A 15264-nucleotide genomic window follows, 5' to 3' on the forward strand; every position below is an offset into this window, starting at 1 on the left:
TGGCCTTGTTTGGAGGACAAGGAGGCAAGGATGAGTGTGGAGGATGAGGTAGAAGGAGGCTGGTTTGCGCCACCTGCGTGTATGCATGTTTAGGTTTTACCTCAGACCACGTGGGAGAATTTCCAGTAATCAGAATCTTTGACAAACCCTCCAGGGGATCCTGCAGCACCCACCACTATACAGCATCCAATCTGGACTGCTGTGTGAGGAATGCTGGCTCCCCCAAGGTATCCTGAAAGGGAAAGGGGAAGGGCTGGACTTGGGAAGATGTTTCATTCCCAGACATTTCCTGTGGGCTCTCAGTAACCTTACCCCAGACCCAATTTCTTTCTTCCTGGAACAGGAGGGTGTAAGCCTCACCTCAAGGCCTCAATTTTAGCAGCCCTGCCTTGGGGCAGGGAGATGGGTGACTGGACAGAAAAAATAGATGTTCTGGGGCAGTGATCTACCACAGGGTGACTAGAGGGAACCAGACTAGCAGCCCCTAAATAAAGGGACAACTATGATGACACAGCACAAAGAAGGCTTGGCATCCTAGGCCTCACACCCCCAGCTCTACCTTTGGCCCAATAAAAGAAACACAGTCTATGAATAGGCAGAAACTTTTTAATCAGGATTTTAAAAAAAATTTTCAAATGAAGTCTCAATTTTCCCTTGAACTACACATTCTTAGTTCCTTAGGGACAGAGAAAAGTTTGCAATGATATCAACTCAGCATCATCTGACTACTCCCAATTCTGCAGTACTAAGACAGTGGGCAAGAGTCCTGCCTGCCAGCAGAAGGTAAGAGTTCTCCAGGTGTCATTCAACTTGGACATCTGGGCTTACCAGTGGCTTGCTTGCAGAGTCTGACAAAGCATGAAGCATTGAGCAGACAGTCTTGCAGGGGGCTTCATTAGTGCCTGCCAGGCCTGCACCATTTCATCCCAGCACTCAGTTATTCCCCCAGCCCCTTTGCACTCTTCTCAGCATTTGTCTCCATGAATTTGACATCCGAAGATGCAAAACCTAGGGCATGACACTTTTCACCAGTACTGAGAACAGAGAAAGGTGGAGAAATTCCCCAGAGACAATGAGATGCATCTCCCACCATTTCAACTTCTAGCACCTGCCTCAGTGAAAGCATAAGGAGGCCAAAAATTCAAATTGCTATCAATGCCTGCTACTTTCTGGTATGTAAAGGAAGCTTCCTAGAACTTTACAAGTGTAGTTGCAAAAGGTAAGTAAGGCCAGGACCCTGCAAACCATAATTTTTTCTTCTAGGGCCTAGTAGACTCTGTGGACTTGAGCACCTTCTGTCCTTGCAACAAAGTGGCAAAACCTCCCAGCCTGGGCCCTGTGCAGGTGGCCAGCCCAGCCATGAACCTCAGGAGTCCACAGCACCAGATGGCCACATTTTAAAATGCACCCTTTGCCCCAAGCAGCCAGAGCTCTGTCGACCCAGCATTTATCCAGCACCCCAACAACAGAACACAGAACTATGTATCACAGCTCCTAGGTTGTAAACACTTCGGCCTAAGACCCAACTAAGGCTTCCTTTCCTCCCTCCTTGAAAACTTAGATTCTACAGGTTGAATGTCCAGCTTCTTACTCAAAGGTGGAACTATCCCATAGCCTATGAACACTCTCCTGGGTCATCTATAGAATCTGTGAGGAAACTCAGAACCCAGAGCCTCCTTAAGTGGATGGGCTTGTGGCTGGGAACTAAGCCACCAACATAAGTCAGCTCAGGAGGGACAACCTAAGGCTGGCTATGCCTTTGGGGCCTGTTTCTGTTGGGGCCGGTTCACAGTAGCCATCCTTTCTAAGAGCAGAGGTGCCCTTTCACCTCTATGACCTCTTCTGGTTGGTCCAGTGATTCTGGGCCAGTCTATGGTGCAAATGGAAACTGGCTGTGGTACTTTGGGAAGGTAAGAAGGGGAGGATGACTAGAAACAAGACACCAGTGAGTGGCCAGGCCAGGCCGCCCCATTTCCTCCAATAGATTGCTGTTGCCCTGAACAAATCCTCAGAGGAAGACAGGCCTCACATGTGGCAACAGCGCAAATGCAGGTAACAAGGCCAGGAGAGAGGATCCCAAGTGTCCTCTCCACAGAGGGGGCTATATACAAGGAGAGGAGGGGAGTCTGGCCAGGTGCACCCCCACCGCATCTCATTCAACCAGGAGGTCAAACTGCTCAGCAGCTTCAAACTCAGCATTCATGGCTGCGGCCCACTCATCCAGCTCTGATTTCTGGGGAAGAGAAATGGGAAGCAGGTGAGTGGAGAAGTGGGGACATGGTGGCTGGAGCAACTCGCCCCACCCTGCAGATGCTAACTTTCTTCTCAAAAGTGCCATAGTTAAGCCCTGCCCCTCACTCACCAGGATCTCCGGCACCTTCTTCTTTCGCTTCTGTTTCATGACCGGGGGTGAGATTCCAGGGAGAGTTGTGTCTGGGGCGCAAGGCTTCGCAGGGACCCTTGGGACCTCAACTAACTTTGGACACACCACAGGTGAGACTCCCGACAAGTCTTCTGCCCCTAGCAGACTCTCAAAGCCAAAGCAGGACTGGCGGCCTGGGGTGGAGGTGGAGGCAGAGCTCAGGGTCTCAAGCCGGCTGTAGGACCGCCTGACTTTCTTGGACATTTCCAAATCTCTGGCATCCAGGTCTCCTTCTCCAGAGTCAAAGTCAGAGTTCAAGTTTTGCACAGGAGTGGTGGTTGGGGTGGCTGGGGTGACTGGGATAGGACGTATCTTGAAACATTCTTCCTTAGAAGGCTCCTTGTTAGGAGGGTTGTTTTCTTTCTCCAAGAGAAAAGAAATCTGTACCACAACAGAAGAACAACTTCCCGTTACTTAGCAGGAACACTTGCTTCCAGAAAAACCCAAGACGATTTAGGGTAGAAAAACAGACCCACAAGACAAACAGTTTAAAGGAAAAGAGACAAATCAGACACTGAAAGAGATATGGGGAGGAGAAAAACACAATCCGTCATTGCTTCTGAGGAGTCTACTTTTGTGACACAAGAAAACTTATTACCATCTGCTGGCAATGTCAGCTATTTCCAAAATGTACCCAGCATTCAGTCCCCTCCTTCTCGACTGATGCAAGCCCCTACTATGTATCTTCTAGACCAGCTTGGTGACCTCCCAATTGCTCTCCCTGCTTCGACCCTTACCCTCTATGGTATGTCTGCCACATAGCTGTTAAGGACTGTCCTAAGACATCCAGTCAATATTTATTGGCACGTATCCTGTGCCAGGCACTGTTCTAGGCACTGGGAGTACAGTGGGGATGGGGGTGGGGAAGAAAATACCTGCTGACATGGAGCTTCCATTCCAGCAGAAAACAGATAATAAAGACATATACTACACTAGAGGTGTTAGGTGCTACAGTAAAAAGCAGAACATAAGGTATTGGGGTTGGGTTAGAATTTTAAGTAGGTGAAGGTCAATGTAGGCCTCACTAAGGTGATATTCAAGCTACAACTTGAAGGAGGTAAGGGAGTGACTTGTGGGTATTTGGAGGAAAAGTGTTCTAGGCAGTGACTACAGAAGGTGCAAAGCAGGAAGCCCGCTGGGCACAGTGGTTCACACCTCTAATCCTAGCACTGTGGGAGGCTGAGGTAGGTGGATTGCTTGAGCTCAGGAGTTCAAGACCAGCCTGAGCAAGAGTGAGACCCCATCTTAAAAAATCTTTTAGGGTCAAGGAATAAGGAGGGCAGTGTGGCTGAAGTGAAAGGAAGTAAGGGGAGAGGAACTGAAGATGAGGTTCAAGTAGTAATGGGGAGGGGTGTGGCATTACAGGATACTCTGCCGGCTACTGTCAGGTCTTTTCGCTGAGCGACCAAGAGAGCCATGGCAAGGCTTTGACCAGGAAAGGCACAATGACACATGCAGTTAGAGGCTCACACATTGCTCCTCATGATCCCATTCTCAGTTCAAATGCTGCTTCCTCAGCGAGGCTACCCCTTACCAGGCCCTCCTCACCTCTGCTAGTTATTATGTCACATGTCCTCTTTTATTTCCTGCACAGCACCACTGCTGTCTGATTTTGGCTCATTCCCTGGTTAACTCTGTCTTCATGTGTCTGGTCAATCCTGCCTCTACCCAGCACTTACAGCAGTGCCCTGCATGTCGCAAATGCTTAATAAGTACTCACTGAACTAATGCACAGGGAAGTTAGCACTGAGCTTTCTGACAGCCAAGATGGGAGGAAATGAGACAAATTTAATGATTCCTATGTCTAATACGAGGAAGTTATCAAGAGGTACATTTCCTGGCTATAAGCTCTGGAGAATCTACACCATGTGTATTAGGAAAAAAAGATGCTGAACAGAACGGAGGTCACCCTTGACTACTTCTTTTTCTTTTTGCAGTTTTTGGCTGGGGCTGGGTTTGAACCCACCACCTCTGGCATATGGGGCTGGTGCCCTACTCCTTTGAGCCACAGGCGCTGCCCACCCTTGACTACTTCTTTCTTATCCCCTATGGTTAAGCAGTCACCCATGTCCTTGAAGCTTTATCCTAATCAATGTCTCATGAATCTATTGGTTAACCAATAAGAATGAGTGTCTATCATGAAAAAGGCACACATTCCTACCCTCAAAGCACTCATGTTCTTAAGTGGGGAAAGACAGTCAACATACAAGCACACTATCAGATATTGGTAAGGTCTAAGAAGAGTTACACAGAGAAATATGACAGTGACAGGGTAAGAGTAGTCAGGGAAGGCATCTGGGAGGAGGTTCCCTTACAGCCCAGTCCTGTGTAATGGGACAGTCATGTGGAGGGGACTTTCCCTTCAGGGAAGAAGAGCATCACCCTGCCATTACCTTAATTAAAGCACACAGACACAGCAAACTTTTGTTCCCCAAACCTCGTGATTTTTCTTTGGACCCTAGATCTCTGCAAGTATGGCTTCCTTTGCTTGGAACACCTCTCCATGTCTTTAAACTCATTGGAGGGGTCCTCAAACTACGGCCCATGGACCACATGAGGCGGTGTGATAGTATTTGTTCCCATTTTGTTTTTTTACTTCAAAATAAGATATGTGCAGTGTGCATAGGAATTTATTCATAGTTTTTTGTTTCTTTTTTTAACTATAGTCCAGCCCTCCAACAGTCTGAGGGACAGTGAACTGGCCCCCTGTTTAAAAAGTTTGAAGACCCCTGCTAAAGACTCAGTTTAGGCTCAGTGCCCATAGCAGAGAGGTTATGGTGCCAGCCACATACACTGAGGCTGGCGAGTTGGAACCCGGCCCAGACCAGCTAAAACAACAATAACAACCGCAACAAAAAAATAGCCGGGTGTTGTAGTGGGCGCCTATAGTCCCAGCTACTTGGGAGGCTGAGGCAAGAGAATGGCTTAAGCCCATGAGTTTGAGGTTGCTGTGAGCTATGACACCACAGAACTCTACTGAGGGTGACACAGTCAGACTGCCTCAAAAAAAAAAAAAAAAAAAAAAAAGTTTCTTCAGTGAAACATTCCCTGAGCTACATGGTCTGAGTTAGGTACCATCCTAGTATCTAGCATTTCCTTATTGCAGCCCGGTAGGACACTATGTTGTAATCATTTGGTCATTTGTTTCTATCTTCACTTCATTCTAACTAAGCCCCATCAACTCTTCAAAGGAGTCAGCATTTCTTATTTATTTATTTAGAGACAGATGTCACCCTTGGTAGAGTGCTGTGGTGTCATAGCTCACAGCAACCTCAAACTCTTGGGCTTAAACGATTCTCTTGCTTCAGCCTCCCACGTAGCTGAGACTACAGGCACCCACCACAACGCCTGACTTTTTTTTGTTGAAGTTGTCATTGTTGTTCAGCTGGTTCAGGCAGGGTTTGAACCAGCCAGCCTTGGTGCACGTGGCTGGAGCATTAACCAGTGTGCTACAGGCACCGAGCCATTTCTCATTTAATAAACCTTCATATATATATATATATTTTTTTTTTGTAGAGACAGAGTCTCACTTTATGGCCCTCGGTAGAGTGCCGTGGCCTCACACAGCTCACAGCAACCTCCAACTCCTGGGCTTAAGCAATTCTCTTGCCTCAGCCTCCCGAGTAGCTGGGACTACAGGCGCCTGCCACAACACCTGGCTATTTTTTGGTTGCAGTTTGGCCGGGGCCAGGCTTGAACCCGCCACCCTCGGTATATGGGGCCGGCGCCCTACCAACCGAGCCACAGGCGCCGCCCTTCATATTTCTTATTTATGAAATATCCTTGACAAAACTTCTGCTGAAACTGTAAAAGTGTCAAACGACAGGACTTATCTTAGAACTATAAAGACTGAGGATAAAATGGATTAAAAAGAAAATAGAGTACCTGTAATTAGCTCAACTTTTCAAGGAATCTTTAAGGAGTAGAAATACACCAGGTATAAAAAGCTAAATGTATTAAGGCCGCAGGGAGTAATCAAGACTGGCAATGCATACAGATGCCCAAAAGCAAACTGTTTCACATTGCTGCAAAACAACTCCCTGGACAGATGTGAGCAGCCAGTATGAGTCGCCCAACTCTAGAGTGACCTGTTACCACTCAACTAAACAGATGAAAGTGAACTCACCCTAGAGCTCCTGCGAGGCGAGTTGACAGCTGGGCCCTGTGGGAACAGTACCAATTGATTACACAGTGGCCCCAAGTTTTGACTCCCCTACCTACAGTCTCCTCACTTCCCCCCTTATGCCTTACCTCGACAGCATGGGCCACAATCTTCTTCAAGACAATGGGCTTTCTGACTGGAGCCGCATGGGAGCCCTGGAAAAAGAGGCGTGAACATAAGCTCTAAATCATTAGTCTAGAGCATCTAGGGAAGAAACTAAGAAACTCTGGGCTCACCTTCATCCCTATTTCAGGGAGGATGCTCGGGAGATCAGAGGCTGATTTCCGCTGGGACCTTCGCAGAGACTTAGGAGACGGGGCCCTGGGCCCTGGAAAGAGAAAGAAGTTAAGAGGTAGAGGTGAAATCTAGGCCATAGAGTCTAGAAAACAGGTTCTAGAGAGCGCGAGAAGCTTCCCAAACAAGCCAAGGGGAGGCCCCTCCAGCAGTGGCAGTGGGAGGGCCGCTCTTCACAGAACTACGTTCCCCAAACGGCTCGGCCCCAACTCTCCACGAAAGTCCGCTCACCAGATTGCTGAGCGGTCCCTCCGGACCGTGTTTGCCTCCCAGACATAACTACTCTCGGTCTTGATCTTCTCCTGCCGGCGAAAACCAAACGGGAGGGTCGCCTTCCTCAGGAAACGTTCGAATTACCCGCCGTGCAAGGAGGAAGCGGAAGTGACGCAGGGCAGGAGAGGCCGCTGTGACGGATTACCCACCCCCAACCCGCCATCACCCGCCTTCACGCCTAACGTCGACAGAGGCGTGGCCCAGCGGCGCTGTGACGTCATCAGCACGCGCCGCACCCCGGAAGAGACGTGGCAGCGGAGGGATAATCGGAACAGCCGCAGCTGAAAAGGGCCAAGCGGGCGCATCGGCGAGCGTAGTCTCTGGCCTTTTGCGCCTCGAACTGTCTCTCGTGCCGGTCGAGACCGGTGCCGCGGCCGATCAGTAACACGGAGACGGGGGTCTGTAGGAAAGGGGCGGGGCTTGTAGGGGGTGGGACTTAGGAGGGGCTCTGGGGGCGGGGCCGGCGGTATCGGGGCGTCGCTGATGGAGGTGCCCGGCCGGGGGCGGGATCCAGGAGGAATGAGGGGTCGCGGGAAGCGGGTTTTATGCAGGGGCGTGATTAGCCATTGGGGTTGGGGGCAGGAATATGGGGTCAGAGGTAATAGGAGAGGTGTCTAAGAGAATTTAAGAATGGAAACAAACTGGGATAGTGAGAGTGTAGTGGTGGCCACCAGAACGTGGGTTCCTACTAAATAGGCCCCCTCCTCAGGGTCGACCATGGGGCTTTGCAAGTGCCCCAAGAGGAAGGTGACCAGCCTGTTCTGCTTTGAACACCGGGTCAACGTCTGCGAGCACTGCCTGATAGCCAATCACACCAAGGTGGGGCCTTCATGGGAGCGTCTGAGTAGGGCACTGGGTGGGCAGGTGATACTGACTTCTTCAAAATCTGTAAGAGCCCCACAATAGAATGTAAGCTCCACGTGGGCAAGGACTTGGTTTATATGGTTCACTGCTTTATTCCCAGTTCCCAGGACAGAGTCTGACAAACAGTATGTGCTCAATAAATGTTTATTGATTAAACAAATGAAAGGATGAGTCTCCTCTGTGTCAGAGAAAAATAGGCAGCTGGGCCTTGGGGTGATAAATTGTGGAACACGACCCCACACACACTAGTTATGATATCTCTCTCCCACTCCAGTGCATCGTCCAGTCCTACCTGAAGTGGCTCCAAGATAGCGAATACAACCCTAATTGCCGTCTGTGCAACATACCCCTGGCCAGCCGAGAGACCACCCGCCTCGTCTGCTATGGTGAGGCCTTGGCATCTTGGGGGGTTCAAGGAAGCCTCAGGGCCCAGCTTGGTAGCTGGTTTCCAGGCTCTCCTCAAGCAGCAGGACAGCGAGTCTTCCAAGTCTGGGAGGCCAGAGCCCCATCTTCTAGTTCTGTTAAGTTATTTACCTGCTGTGTAAGCTCACACGAGTCTAGGCCTCTGTTCCTTTCCTAAAAATTAAAGTTCCTAGTTCTTGCCCTGCTGATCTTATAGGGTCGAGTGAGAGCTATTCAAGCTTGTGGTTGTGGCTGTGGCTGTAAATACTAGCTAGATCAGCGTGGGTCTTTCAGATATTCAGGATCCCCAACTCAACTCAAGACTAAACAGAGGAAGTAATTTCCCCATGGTAAAGTTAGCTAAAAGTCAGCAGACATATGTGTCATAACTTGGATTTGAGTTTGGCTTAAGAGCCTCAGCCTCAGTTTTGGAGGGAGCTAGTGCAAAAGAGGCTGCTCCACATGTATTTCTCATAGTGTGTGCGTCTACTTGTAAGAATGTAATATACATTGTGTCTTTACATGTTAGTGTGTTCATTAGTACTTGTGGGCAGGTGAGTGGGTAGATGTATGTATATGAATGTATGAACATAGTGTGTTGTGGGAGTCCAAAGGGAATATGCAGTTGAGGGTGTTGGACTGTAGGTAAACCTGTGTTTATAGATGTGTATATGAGGACTATCATACCTATAAGTGTATATATACGGTATGGCACTTGTGTTTATGTGTTTATAAGCATGTTCATTTGTGCCTATGGATGCATGCAAGCTTATGTATGTCTGTGTGTATGTCTAGGTACCTTTCCCGACACCTTTCTTTATCAGCTATTACCCCAAGGAGTATGATGAGTGCAGGCCCAGAGAGGACTCAGTGAAAGGGGGAGATGGCATTTTCTTCCCATTCAACCCTGCCTCTCTGGGGGCTGGTAACTTGGTAGCATCTGCCTTGACCTAGTCAGATGAGGGTGGCCAAGGAGGCTAAAGTCTTAGGGAACACTGATGGAAATAGGGGTGAGGAGGGAGAGTAGAAGACATATGTGTCCCATATATTCCTGCAGTGGTCTTGGGGCTATTGCTGGGAACCCTAAAGAACCCTAAGTGTCTTCTTCGTGTCTTCTCTTCCCTGTCCCATGGGCTCTAAGATATCTTTCACTGGGCTTGCATCAATGAACGTGCTGCCCAGCTACCCCAAAACACCGCACCTGCTGGCTACCAGTGCCCTAGCTGCAGTGGCCCCATCTTTCCCCCAACCAACCTGGATGGTCCTGTGGCTTCTGCACTGAGAGAGAAGCTGGCCACAGTCAACTGGGCCCGGGCAGGACTGGGCCTTCCTCTGGTGAGAGTCTGTCTGTCTGTCTGACCATCTATCTGCCCTGGGCCCCACCTCAGCCAGATGGGTAGGTGGGCACAGCACTGGGCAGGCTGGTGACACAGGTTCCTTCCTCTAGATTGATGAAGTGGTAAGCCCAGAGGCTGAGCCCCTCGACACTTCTGACTTCTCTGACTGGTCAAGTTTTAATGGTAAGTGGTGGGTTCTAGCTATTGTTAACACCTTAGCCTCCCTGCTCTGCTGATAGCTCTCTCCACCCACAGCCAGCAGTACCTCCAGAGCAGAAGAGATAGAAAGTGCCTCTGCTGCCCCAGCCTTCTACAGCCAGGCCCCACGGCCCCCTGCTTCTCCAGGACGGGTTGAGCAGCACACGGTGATCCACATGGGCAGTTCTGAACCCTTGACTCATGGTGAGCCAGAGGATTATCCAGGCCAGAGAAATATAGAAAGGAAGTGGGAGGGTTCACATGGAGGAAGCTAAGGGATCCAGAGGCCCACCTTGGGGGACTCTTCACTCCAAGCACAGGCCTACAATTACCTTCCCCACAATTCTGAGATGCTCTGTCAGACTGGGGAGGACAGGAGAACCCCTGCCCCTCTACAGAGGGGCCAGTATTCCCTGAGTCTGTTGATGCTATGGCTCCACCTTGTAGCCCCAAGGAAGGTGTATGACACACGTGATGATGACCGGGCACAGGGCCTTCATGGGGATTGTGACGATGACAAGTACCGTCGCCGGCCTGCCCTGGGTTGGCTGGCTCAGCTGCTCAGGTACACAGGGTCGGGCAAAGCAGGATGCTAGAAAGGGGAAGAGAGGGAATGAGAACCAGCAGCCCTGGGAGGGGATGTTTCATGATGAAAGGGGCTTGGCAATAATGACATCTGGTGTTGGGGCTGTGTAGAGAGGCCTTGGCTGGGCAGTAGAAATCTTTGTAGGCTCCTTTCTGGGGCTGTCTCTGCCTCCTATGTAGCAGGTTTAGACTCATGCACTTTGAGGCCCCTGCCTGCTCTGACACCCCCTCATCGTTGAAACTCTCCCCTGTGCCTGATACATCATAGTTTCCAAAACAGTCACGTGCCTCAGCTGGTTTGAGCTGTACAATAACCCCATACGGGAGCAGGTGCAGAAGTGATCATCCCCATGACACAAACGAGGACATTGAGGTTCAGGGATGGTGACAAGGGCTCATCTCCAGGCTTGGGGCCCATCAGGGGCTAAGAGCCTGACCTGAATTTCCCCCCATCCCCACTAGGAGCCGGGCTGGGTCTCGTAAGCGGCCACTGACTCTGCTGCAGCGGGCAGGGCTGCTGCTACTATTGGGGCTGCTGGGTTTTCTGGCCCTCCTTGCCCTCATGTCTCGCCTGGGCCGGGCTGCAGCTGACAGCGATCCCAACCTGGACCCACTCATGAACCCTCACATCCGTGTGGGTCCCTCCTGAGCCCTGGCTTGTGGCTAGGCCATCCTAGGACTTGGGGTCCTGCAGAGGGGAGCCAGAGAGGCCTGGGGGCTCCTCTTCTGTGCTTCTCACTCTCAAGCCTGAGACACTAAGATCCCAGGCCCAAGCCGAGTCCGCCAGAGTGGCTGCAGGCTTGGCCTGGGTCCCTGTAGGTCAAGCATTTGTCTTGACCTGCTTCCCTGGGTCTCCAGCCTTCTACGTGCACACCACGAAGGAGCTAACAGGTGGAAATAAACAATAGACTTTATTAAAACACCTGAAGCAGTCTTTTCCTTCTCCCTTCTCAGCTCTGTCCCCAGTGCTTAGGCCTTAATGGTTTTCCTCTCTGTATTCGATGGCTAGAAACTCCAGGGACAGGCGGTTGAAGAACATGGCTCCATTGAGCACTAGGCAGAGGAGAGAGTCTCCATCAGCCCTGGTAGCCTCCCTGCTCTCTCCTTGGCACAACTGAGGGTTCCAAAGCTCCACCTCCCCTTAATACCTCCCCACTCTCACTTACGCAGGATGGTCAGGGCAAAGCACTGGAGTAACTTGTTTTCGAGCATCTCCGAGTATAGTGACCCCATGGCAGCCCAGCAGATGCTGATCACCTGGGAGAACTGTAGGCTATTTCAGTGGGAAGACAGCCCCTGACACAAAAGTGGGGTTGTCATTAGCCCCTCTGCCCTCCCCCAGCTAACCCTTGAGTCCCTGCCTTGGGCCTACCATCAGGACGACTGTGTAGTGGAAGCTCATGCGGTCATAGTGGTGGGTGATGCAGAAGTTGTGCACATCACTGGCAAAGACTCCCAGGTGTATGAAGAAGAGCATCAGCGCAGCCACGGTGAGCATCATCCCCTGTGGGAAGGAGAGCACAGCTAGGCGGTCCCGCCACCGCATCTTACCCAGAACATAGATACACGTTAGATGCAAGCAAGCAGGAACTGCCTGAGGAAAGCAACAGAGCCCTGAAGTTCTAGAGTGCCTGGTCTAGAATGACAGTGGTGGGATTCTACATGGAACCAGGAGGACAGTGGAGGGGATAAGATTCTAGAACACAGGCTGATTCCAGCCAATATATGAGTATTTCATGGGTGGCTGAGGGTGCTTTGAATTGTGGAGGGGTGGGCAAAAGGAGCAGATCAGCTCCCTTATTATCCCTCCCCTCACTCTGGACACTTGGGGTGCATCTCACTTGTCCCCTAGAGGAGGTAACATGGGCATGTTCTACAGATGTAAGAACTGCGGCTCGGAGATGAGGGGCATGTTTTAGGTCTTAGGCCTATGAGAGATCGAGACCCAATTGTGTAACTAGAAGGCATTTCCTGATGAGGGAGGCCTGGCTGGATCCCAAGTTCTATGTAGTGGCTTCCCCTGTGATGGGGAGGAACCTAAGAGATGGGAAAGGATAGTGGATTCACCACAGCTATCCTGGTCCCTCCCCCATTTCCTCCCCAGGTGTCAACCTGGCTCCTCTGTCCTCTCCCCAGATGTTCTTACGGGGTCTAGTACTGATCAGCTTTCCCCTCTGTCACCTTACAGGTTGCTCAGAGCATTTTCAACACATCACTGTCATCATTTCCAGGAGTCCCATGAGAAATTTGGGGCTGGTGACATAAAATACTATTTTATACTTGAGTTGAGGTATAGAGAGGGATTGTCTTATTCAAGCTATCATGGCCAGTGACTGAGGAAGTCAGTACTGAACCTAAGATCTGGTTTTATCTGAGGTTGTGTTGACTGAACAAGGTAGATGCAATCCAGAAAGTTTCTTCCTTAGATTAAGAGGTGAGAACCCTAGGGCTATTAGTAAAATAAGCCGGAAAAATAGTGTAGAGTAACATGCAGGCTCCCAGGGATTGATGTAGGAAGAAAAAGAGAGCCTTGACATTGAACTCAGCCATCCTATCGCTTCTTAACCAACTTTCTGGCCCCAAAAGTAGGGTCCAAGTTCAGGCCAAGACCCAAAGTCTTCTGCCTCCAAGTAGTAGAATTAGAGCCTGCACCCACCAACTGTGCTTGCTGCCCAGTCAGTCACCAGTCACAACAGGTCTTCATGTTCCCATCCTAACCACGTTAAAGGGGTGATACCCCGCCTGCCCAGACTGGATCTCACTGTTGAAACAATTACTTGCACCTTCTCTGAATAACAAATGAACTTTTATACATTAAAATTCCTAGCTTTAGGGCGGCGCCTGTGGCTCAGTGGGTAGGGCGCCAGCCCCATATACTGAGGGTGGCAGGTTTGAACCTGGCCCCAACCAAACTGCAACAACAATAAAAATAGGCGTTCTGGTGAGTGCCTAGAGTCCCAGCTACACGAGAGGCTGAAGCAAGAGAATCACCTAAGCCCAGGAGCTGGAGGTTGCTGTGAGCTGTGATGCCATGAGCACTCTATTGAGGGCAACATAGTGAGACTCTGTCCCCCCAAAAAATAAAAAAGACTAGTTGATGTCTACAGGACAATAAAGGTTATAGCCTTGGAGGTTAATTTTTCTATAGGACTTTAATGTTTTTAATCTCTCCTGGACAATATCCACATGTAATTTCAAAATCTATTTACTTTTTTTTTTTTGTCGCCCTTAGTAGAGTGCTGTGGCGTCACAGCTCACAGCAACCTCCAGCTCTTGGGCTAGGGTGATTATTCTCTTGCCTCAGCCTCCCAAGTACCTGGGACTACTGTTGTAACTCATTTGCCACCTGAAGAAAAACTCGGACCCCACTAAAGGTATAAATCAGATGGTGATTTACTGCACCTGCTTAGGTGGGCCACCACCCAAAGGCAAATGGCCCAAAGAGAAAAACAGGTTGCCTTTTATACCTTTTTTGTTGCCACGTAAGTAAGCCAAAACAAAAGCAGAACGTGGCAGTTAGCTGGGATGGAGTTACAATGAGTTGGCTCAGGGGGTTACATCATGGCGACTGCGTAGTGTACAACGTGGTGGTTGGCATAAGGATACTTAGGCGACTCAGTCCACCATTGTTTAGCTATTGCTAGGGGGTTGGGGTAAGTTTTCCCATTATTTTACCTGTTGCTAGGAGTTCTTGGGAACAGAGGGAACTTCCTTGTTCTATTCTGAAACCTGTTCTCAGAATTAACCCAAGGGGGTGGGGGGTTTAAGATCTGCAGGGACTTAGGCTGAGACAGTTAGGGGCCTTTAGGGGTCTTTTTGCTGGGTTGGTTATTACACTACAGGCGCCCGCCAGAATGCCTGGCTATTTTTGTTGCAGTTGCCACTGCCGTTTTAGCTGGTCAGGGCCAGGTTCAAACCCATCACCCTCAGTATATGAGGCTGGTGCCCTACTTTTTTTTTTTTTTTTTTGAGACAGAGTCTCACTTTGTCACCCCCAATAGAGTGCTGTGGCGTCATAGCTTATAGCAACCTCAAACTCTTAGGCTCAAGTGATTCTTTTGCCTCAGCCTCTTGGGTAGCTGGGACTACAGGTGCCCACCACAACGCCCAGCTATTTTTTTTTTTTTTTTTTTGTAGAGACAGGGTCTCACTTTATGGCCCTCGGTAGAGTGCCGTGGCCTCACACAGCTCACAGCAACCTCCAGCTCCTGGGCTTAAGCGATTCTCTTGCCTCAGCCTCCCGAGCAGCTGGGACTACAGGCGGCCCAGCTATTTTTTTTAGAGATGGGATCTCACTCTAGCTCAAGCTGGTCTAGAATTCATGAGCTCAGGCCATCTGCCCACTTCAGCGTCTCAAAGTTCTGGGATTACAGGTGTGAGTTGCGGCCCTTGGCCTAAAATCTACCTTAATAGCAAAATTAAACAACTGTATATTCCCAGGGATAATTAAATAATCCTTGGGTGGGTTTGTGAAACAATGCCCCAGTATGACATTAAGAGAACATGCTACACTCTTCCAATTTTTAGGTAATTTTTCTTTACAGTATTCTGCAATTTTTCAAAAAAGTTTATAGATTTCTTGGAGTAGATCTTCCTCCCCCCCGCCCCGCATTTTCTTTCTTTTTTTTTTTTTTGTAGAGACAGAGTCTCACTTTATGGCCTCGGTAGAGTGCCGTGGCATCACACAGCTCACAGCAACCTCCAACTCCTGGGCTTAAGCAATTCTC

At 49.8% G+C, this 15264-nt stretch overlaps 3 protein-coding genes across 4 annotated transcripts; 1 reads left to right on the top strand and 2 right to left on the bottom strand.

Moving 5' to 3' along the window:
• Positions 1 to 605: 605 nt before the first annotated feature.
• CDCA5 (cell division cycle associated 5) lies at positions 606 to 7235 on the bottom strand. The gene is made up of 6 exons (XM_053561036.1): positions 7110 to 7235; positions 6821 to 6912; positions 6674 to 6739; positions 6549 to 6584; positions 2363 to 2803; positions 606 to 2233 (listed from the first exon to the last, which is right to left on the bottom strand). Exons 1-6 carry the CDS (start codon positions 7153 to 7155, stop codon positions 2153 to 2155), a joined length of 762 nt encoding a protein of 253 aa, XP_053417011.1. The 5' UTR covers positions 7156 to 7235; the 3' UTR covers positions 606 to 2152.
• A 135-nt stretch (positions 7236 to 7370) lies between these two features.
• Positions 7371 to 11457, top strand: ZFPL1 (zinc finger protein like 1). Of its 2 annotated transcripts, none has more exons than XM_053561033.1 (8): positions 7371 to 7549; positions 7861 to 7970; positions 8290 to 8401; positions 9559 to 9752; positions 9865 to 9937; positions 10010 to 10156; positions 10400 to 10517; positions 11000 to 11457. In XM_053561033.1, exons 2-8 carry the CDS (start codon positions 7869 to 7871, stop codon positions 11184 to 11186), a joined length of 933 nt encoding a protein of 310 aa, XP_053417008.1. In that variant the 5' UTR covers positions 7371 to 7549; positions 7861 to 7868; the 3' UTR covers positions 11187 to 11457. The 2 variants fall into 2 exon arrangements, with proteins under 2 accessions (XP_053417008.1, XP_053417009.1); XM_053561034.1 differs by having other exon boundaries at positions 7378 to 7506.
• Positions 11458 to 11460: 3 nt separating this feature from the next.
• TMEM262 (transmembrane protein 262) lies at positions 11461 to 12738 on the bottom strand. Its single transcript, XM_053561045.1, has 3 exons — positions 11910 to 12738; positions 11704 to 11803; positions 11461 to 11590 (listed from the first exon to the last, which is right to left on the bottom strand). Exons 1-3 carry the CDS (start codon positions 12081 to 12083, stop codon positions 11514 to 11516), a joined length of 351 nt encoding a protein of 116 aa, XP_053417020.1. The 5' UTR covers positions 12084 to 12738; the 3' UTR covers positions 11461 to 11513.
• Positions 12739 to 15264: the final 2526 nt, after the last annotated feature.

The sequence above is a fragment of the Nycticebus coucang genome, chromosome 14 (assembly GCF_027406575.1).
Source record: "Nycticebus coucang isolate mNycCou1 chromosome 14, mNycCou1.pri, whole genome shotgun sequence".
Taxonomy (NCBI): Eukaryota; Metazoa; Chordata; class Mammalia; order Primates; family Lorisidae; genus Nycticebus; species Nycticebus coucang.

Excerpts from the sequence above, each read along its gene's own strand:
- CDCA5 (XM_053561036.1), bottom strand. The coding sequence starts at position 7,155 with ATGTCTGGGAGGCAAACACGGTCCGGAGGGACCGCTCAGCAATCTG. Across the intron at positions 6,913-7,109 it reads AGGGACCGCTCAGCAATCTG|GGCCCAGGGCCCCGTCTCCT; the intron begins GTGAGCGGACTT and ends TTCTCTTTCCAG. Across the intron at positions 2,804-6,548 it reads CGCCTCGCAGGAGCTCTAGG|ATTTCTTTTCTCTTGGAGAA; the intron begins GTGAGTTCACTT and ends GTTGTGGTACAG.
- ZFPL1 (XM_053561033.1), top strand. The coding sequence starts at position 7,869 with ATGGGGCTTTGCAAGTGCCCCAAGAGGAAGGTGACCAGCCTGTTCTGC. Across the intron at positions 7,971-8,289 it reads TGATAGCCAATCACACCAAG|TGCATCGTCCAGTCCTACCT; the intron begins GTGGGGCCTTCA and ends CTCCCACTCCAG. Across the intron at positions 10,518-10,999 it reads TGGCTGGCTCAGCTGCTCAG|GAGCCGGGCTGGGTCTCGTA; the intron begins GTACACAGGGTC and ends CATCCCCACTAG.
- TMEM262 (XM_053561045.1), bottom strand. The coding sequence starts at position 12,083 with ATGCGGTGGCGGGACCGCCTAGCTGTGCTCTCCTTCCCACAGGGGATG. Across the intron at positions 11,804-11,909 it reads ACTACACAGTCGTCCTGATG|TTCTCCCAGGTGATCAGCAT; the intron begins GTAGGCCCAAGG and ends AATAGCCTACAG. Across the intron at positions 11,591-11,703 it reads CTTTGCCCTGACCATCCTGC|TGCTCAATGGAGCCATGTTC; the intron begins GTAAGTGAGAGT and ends TCCTCTGCCTAG.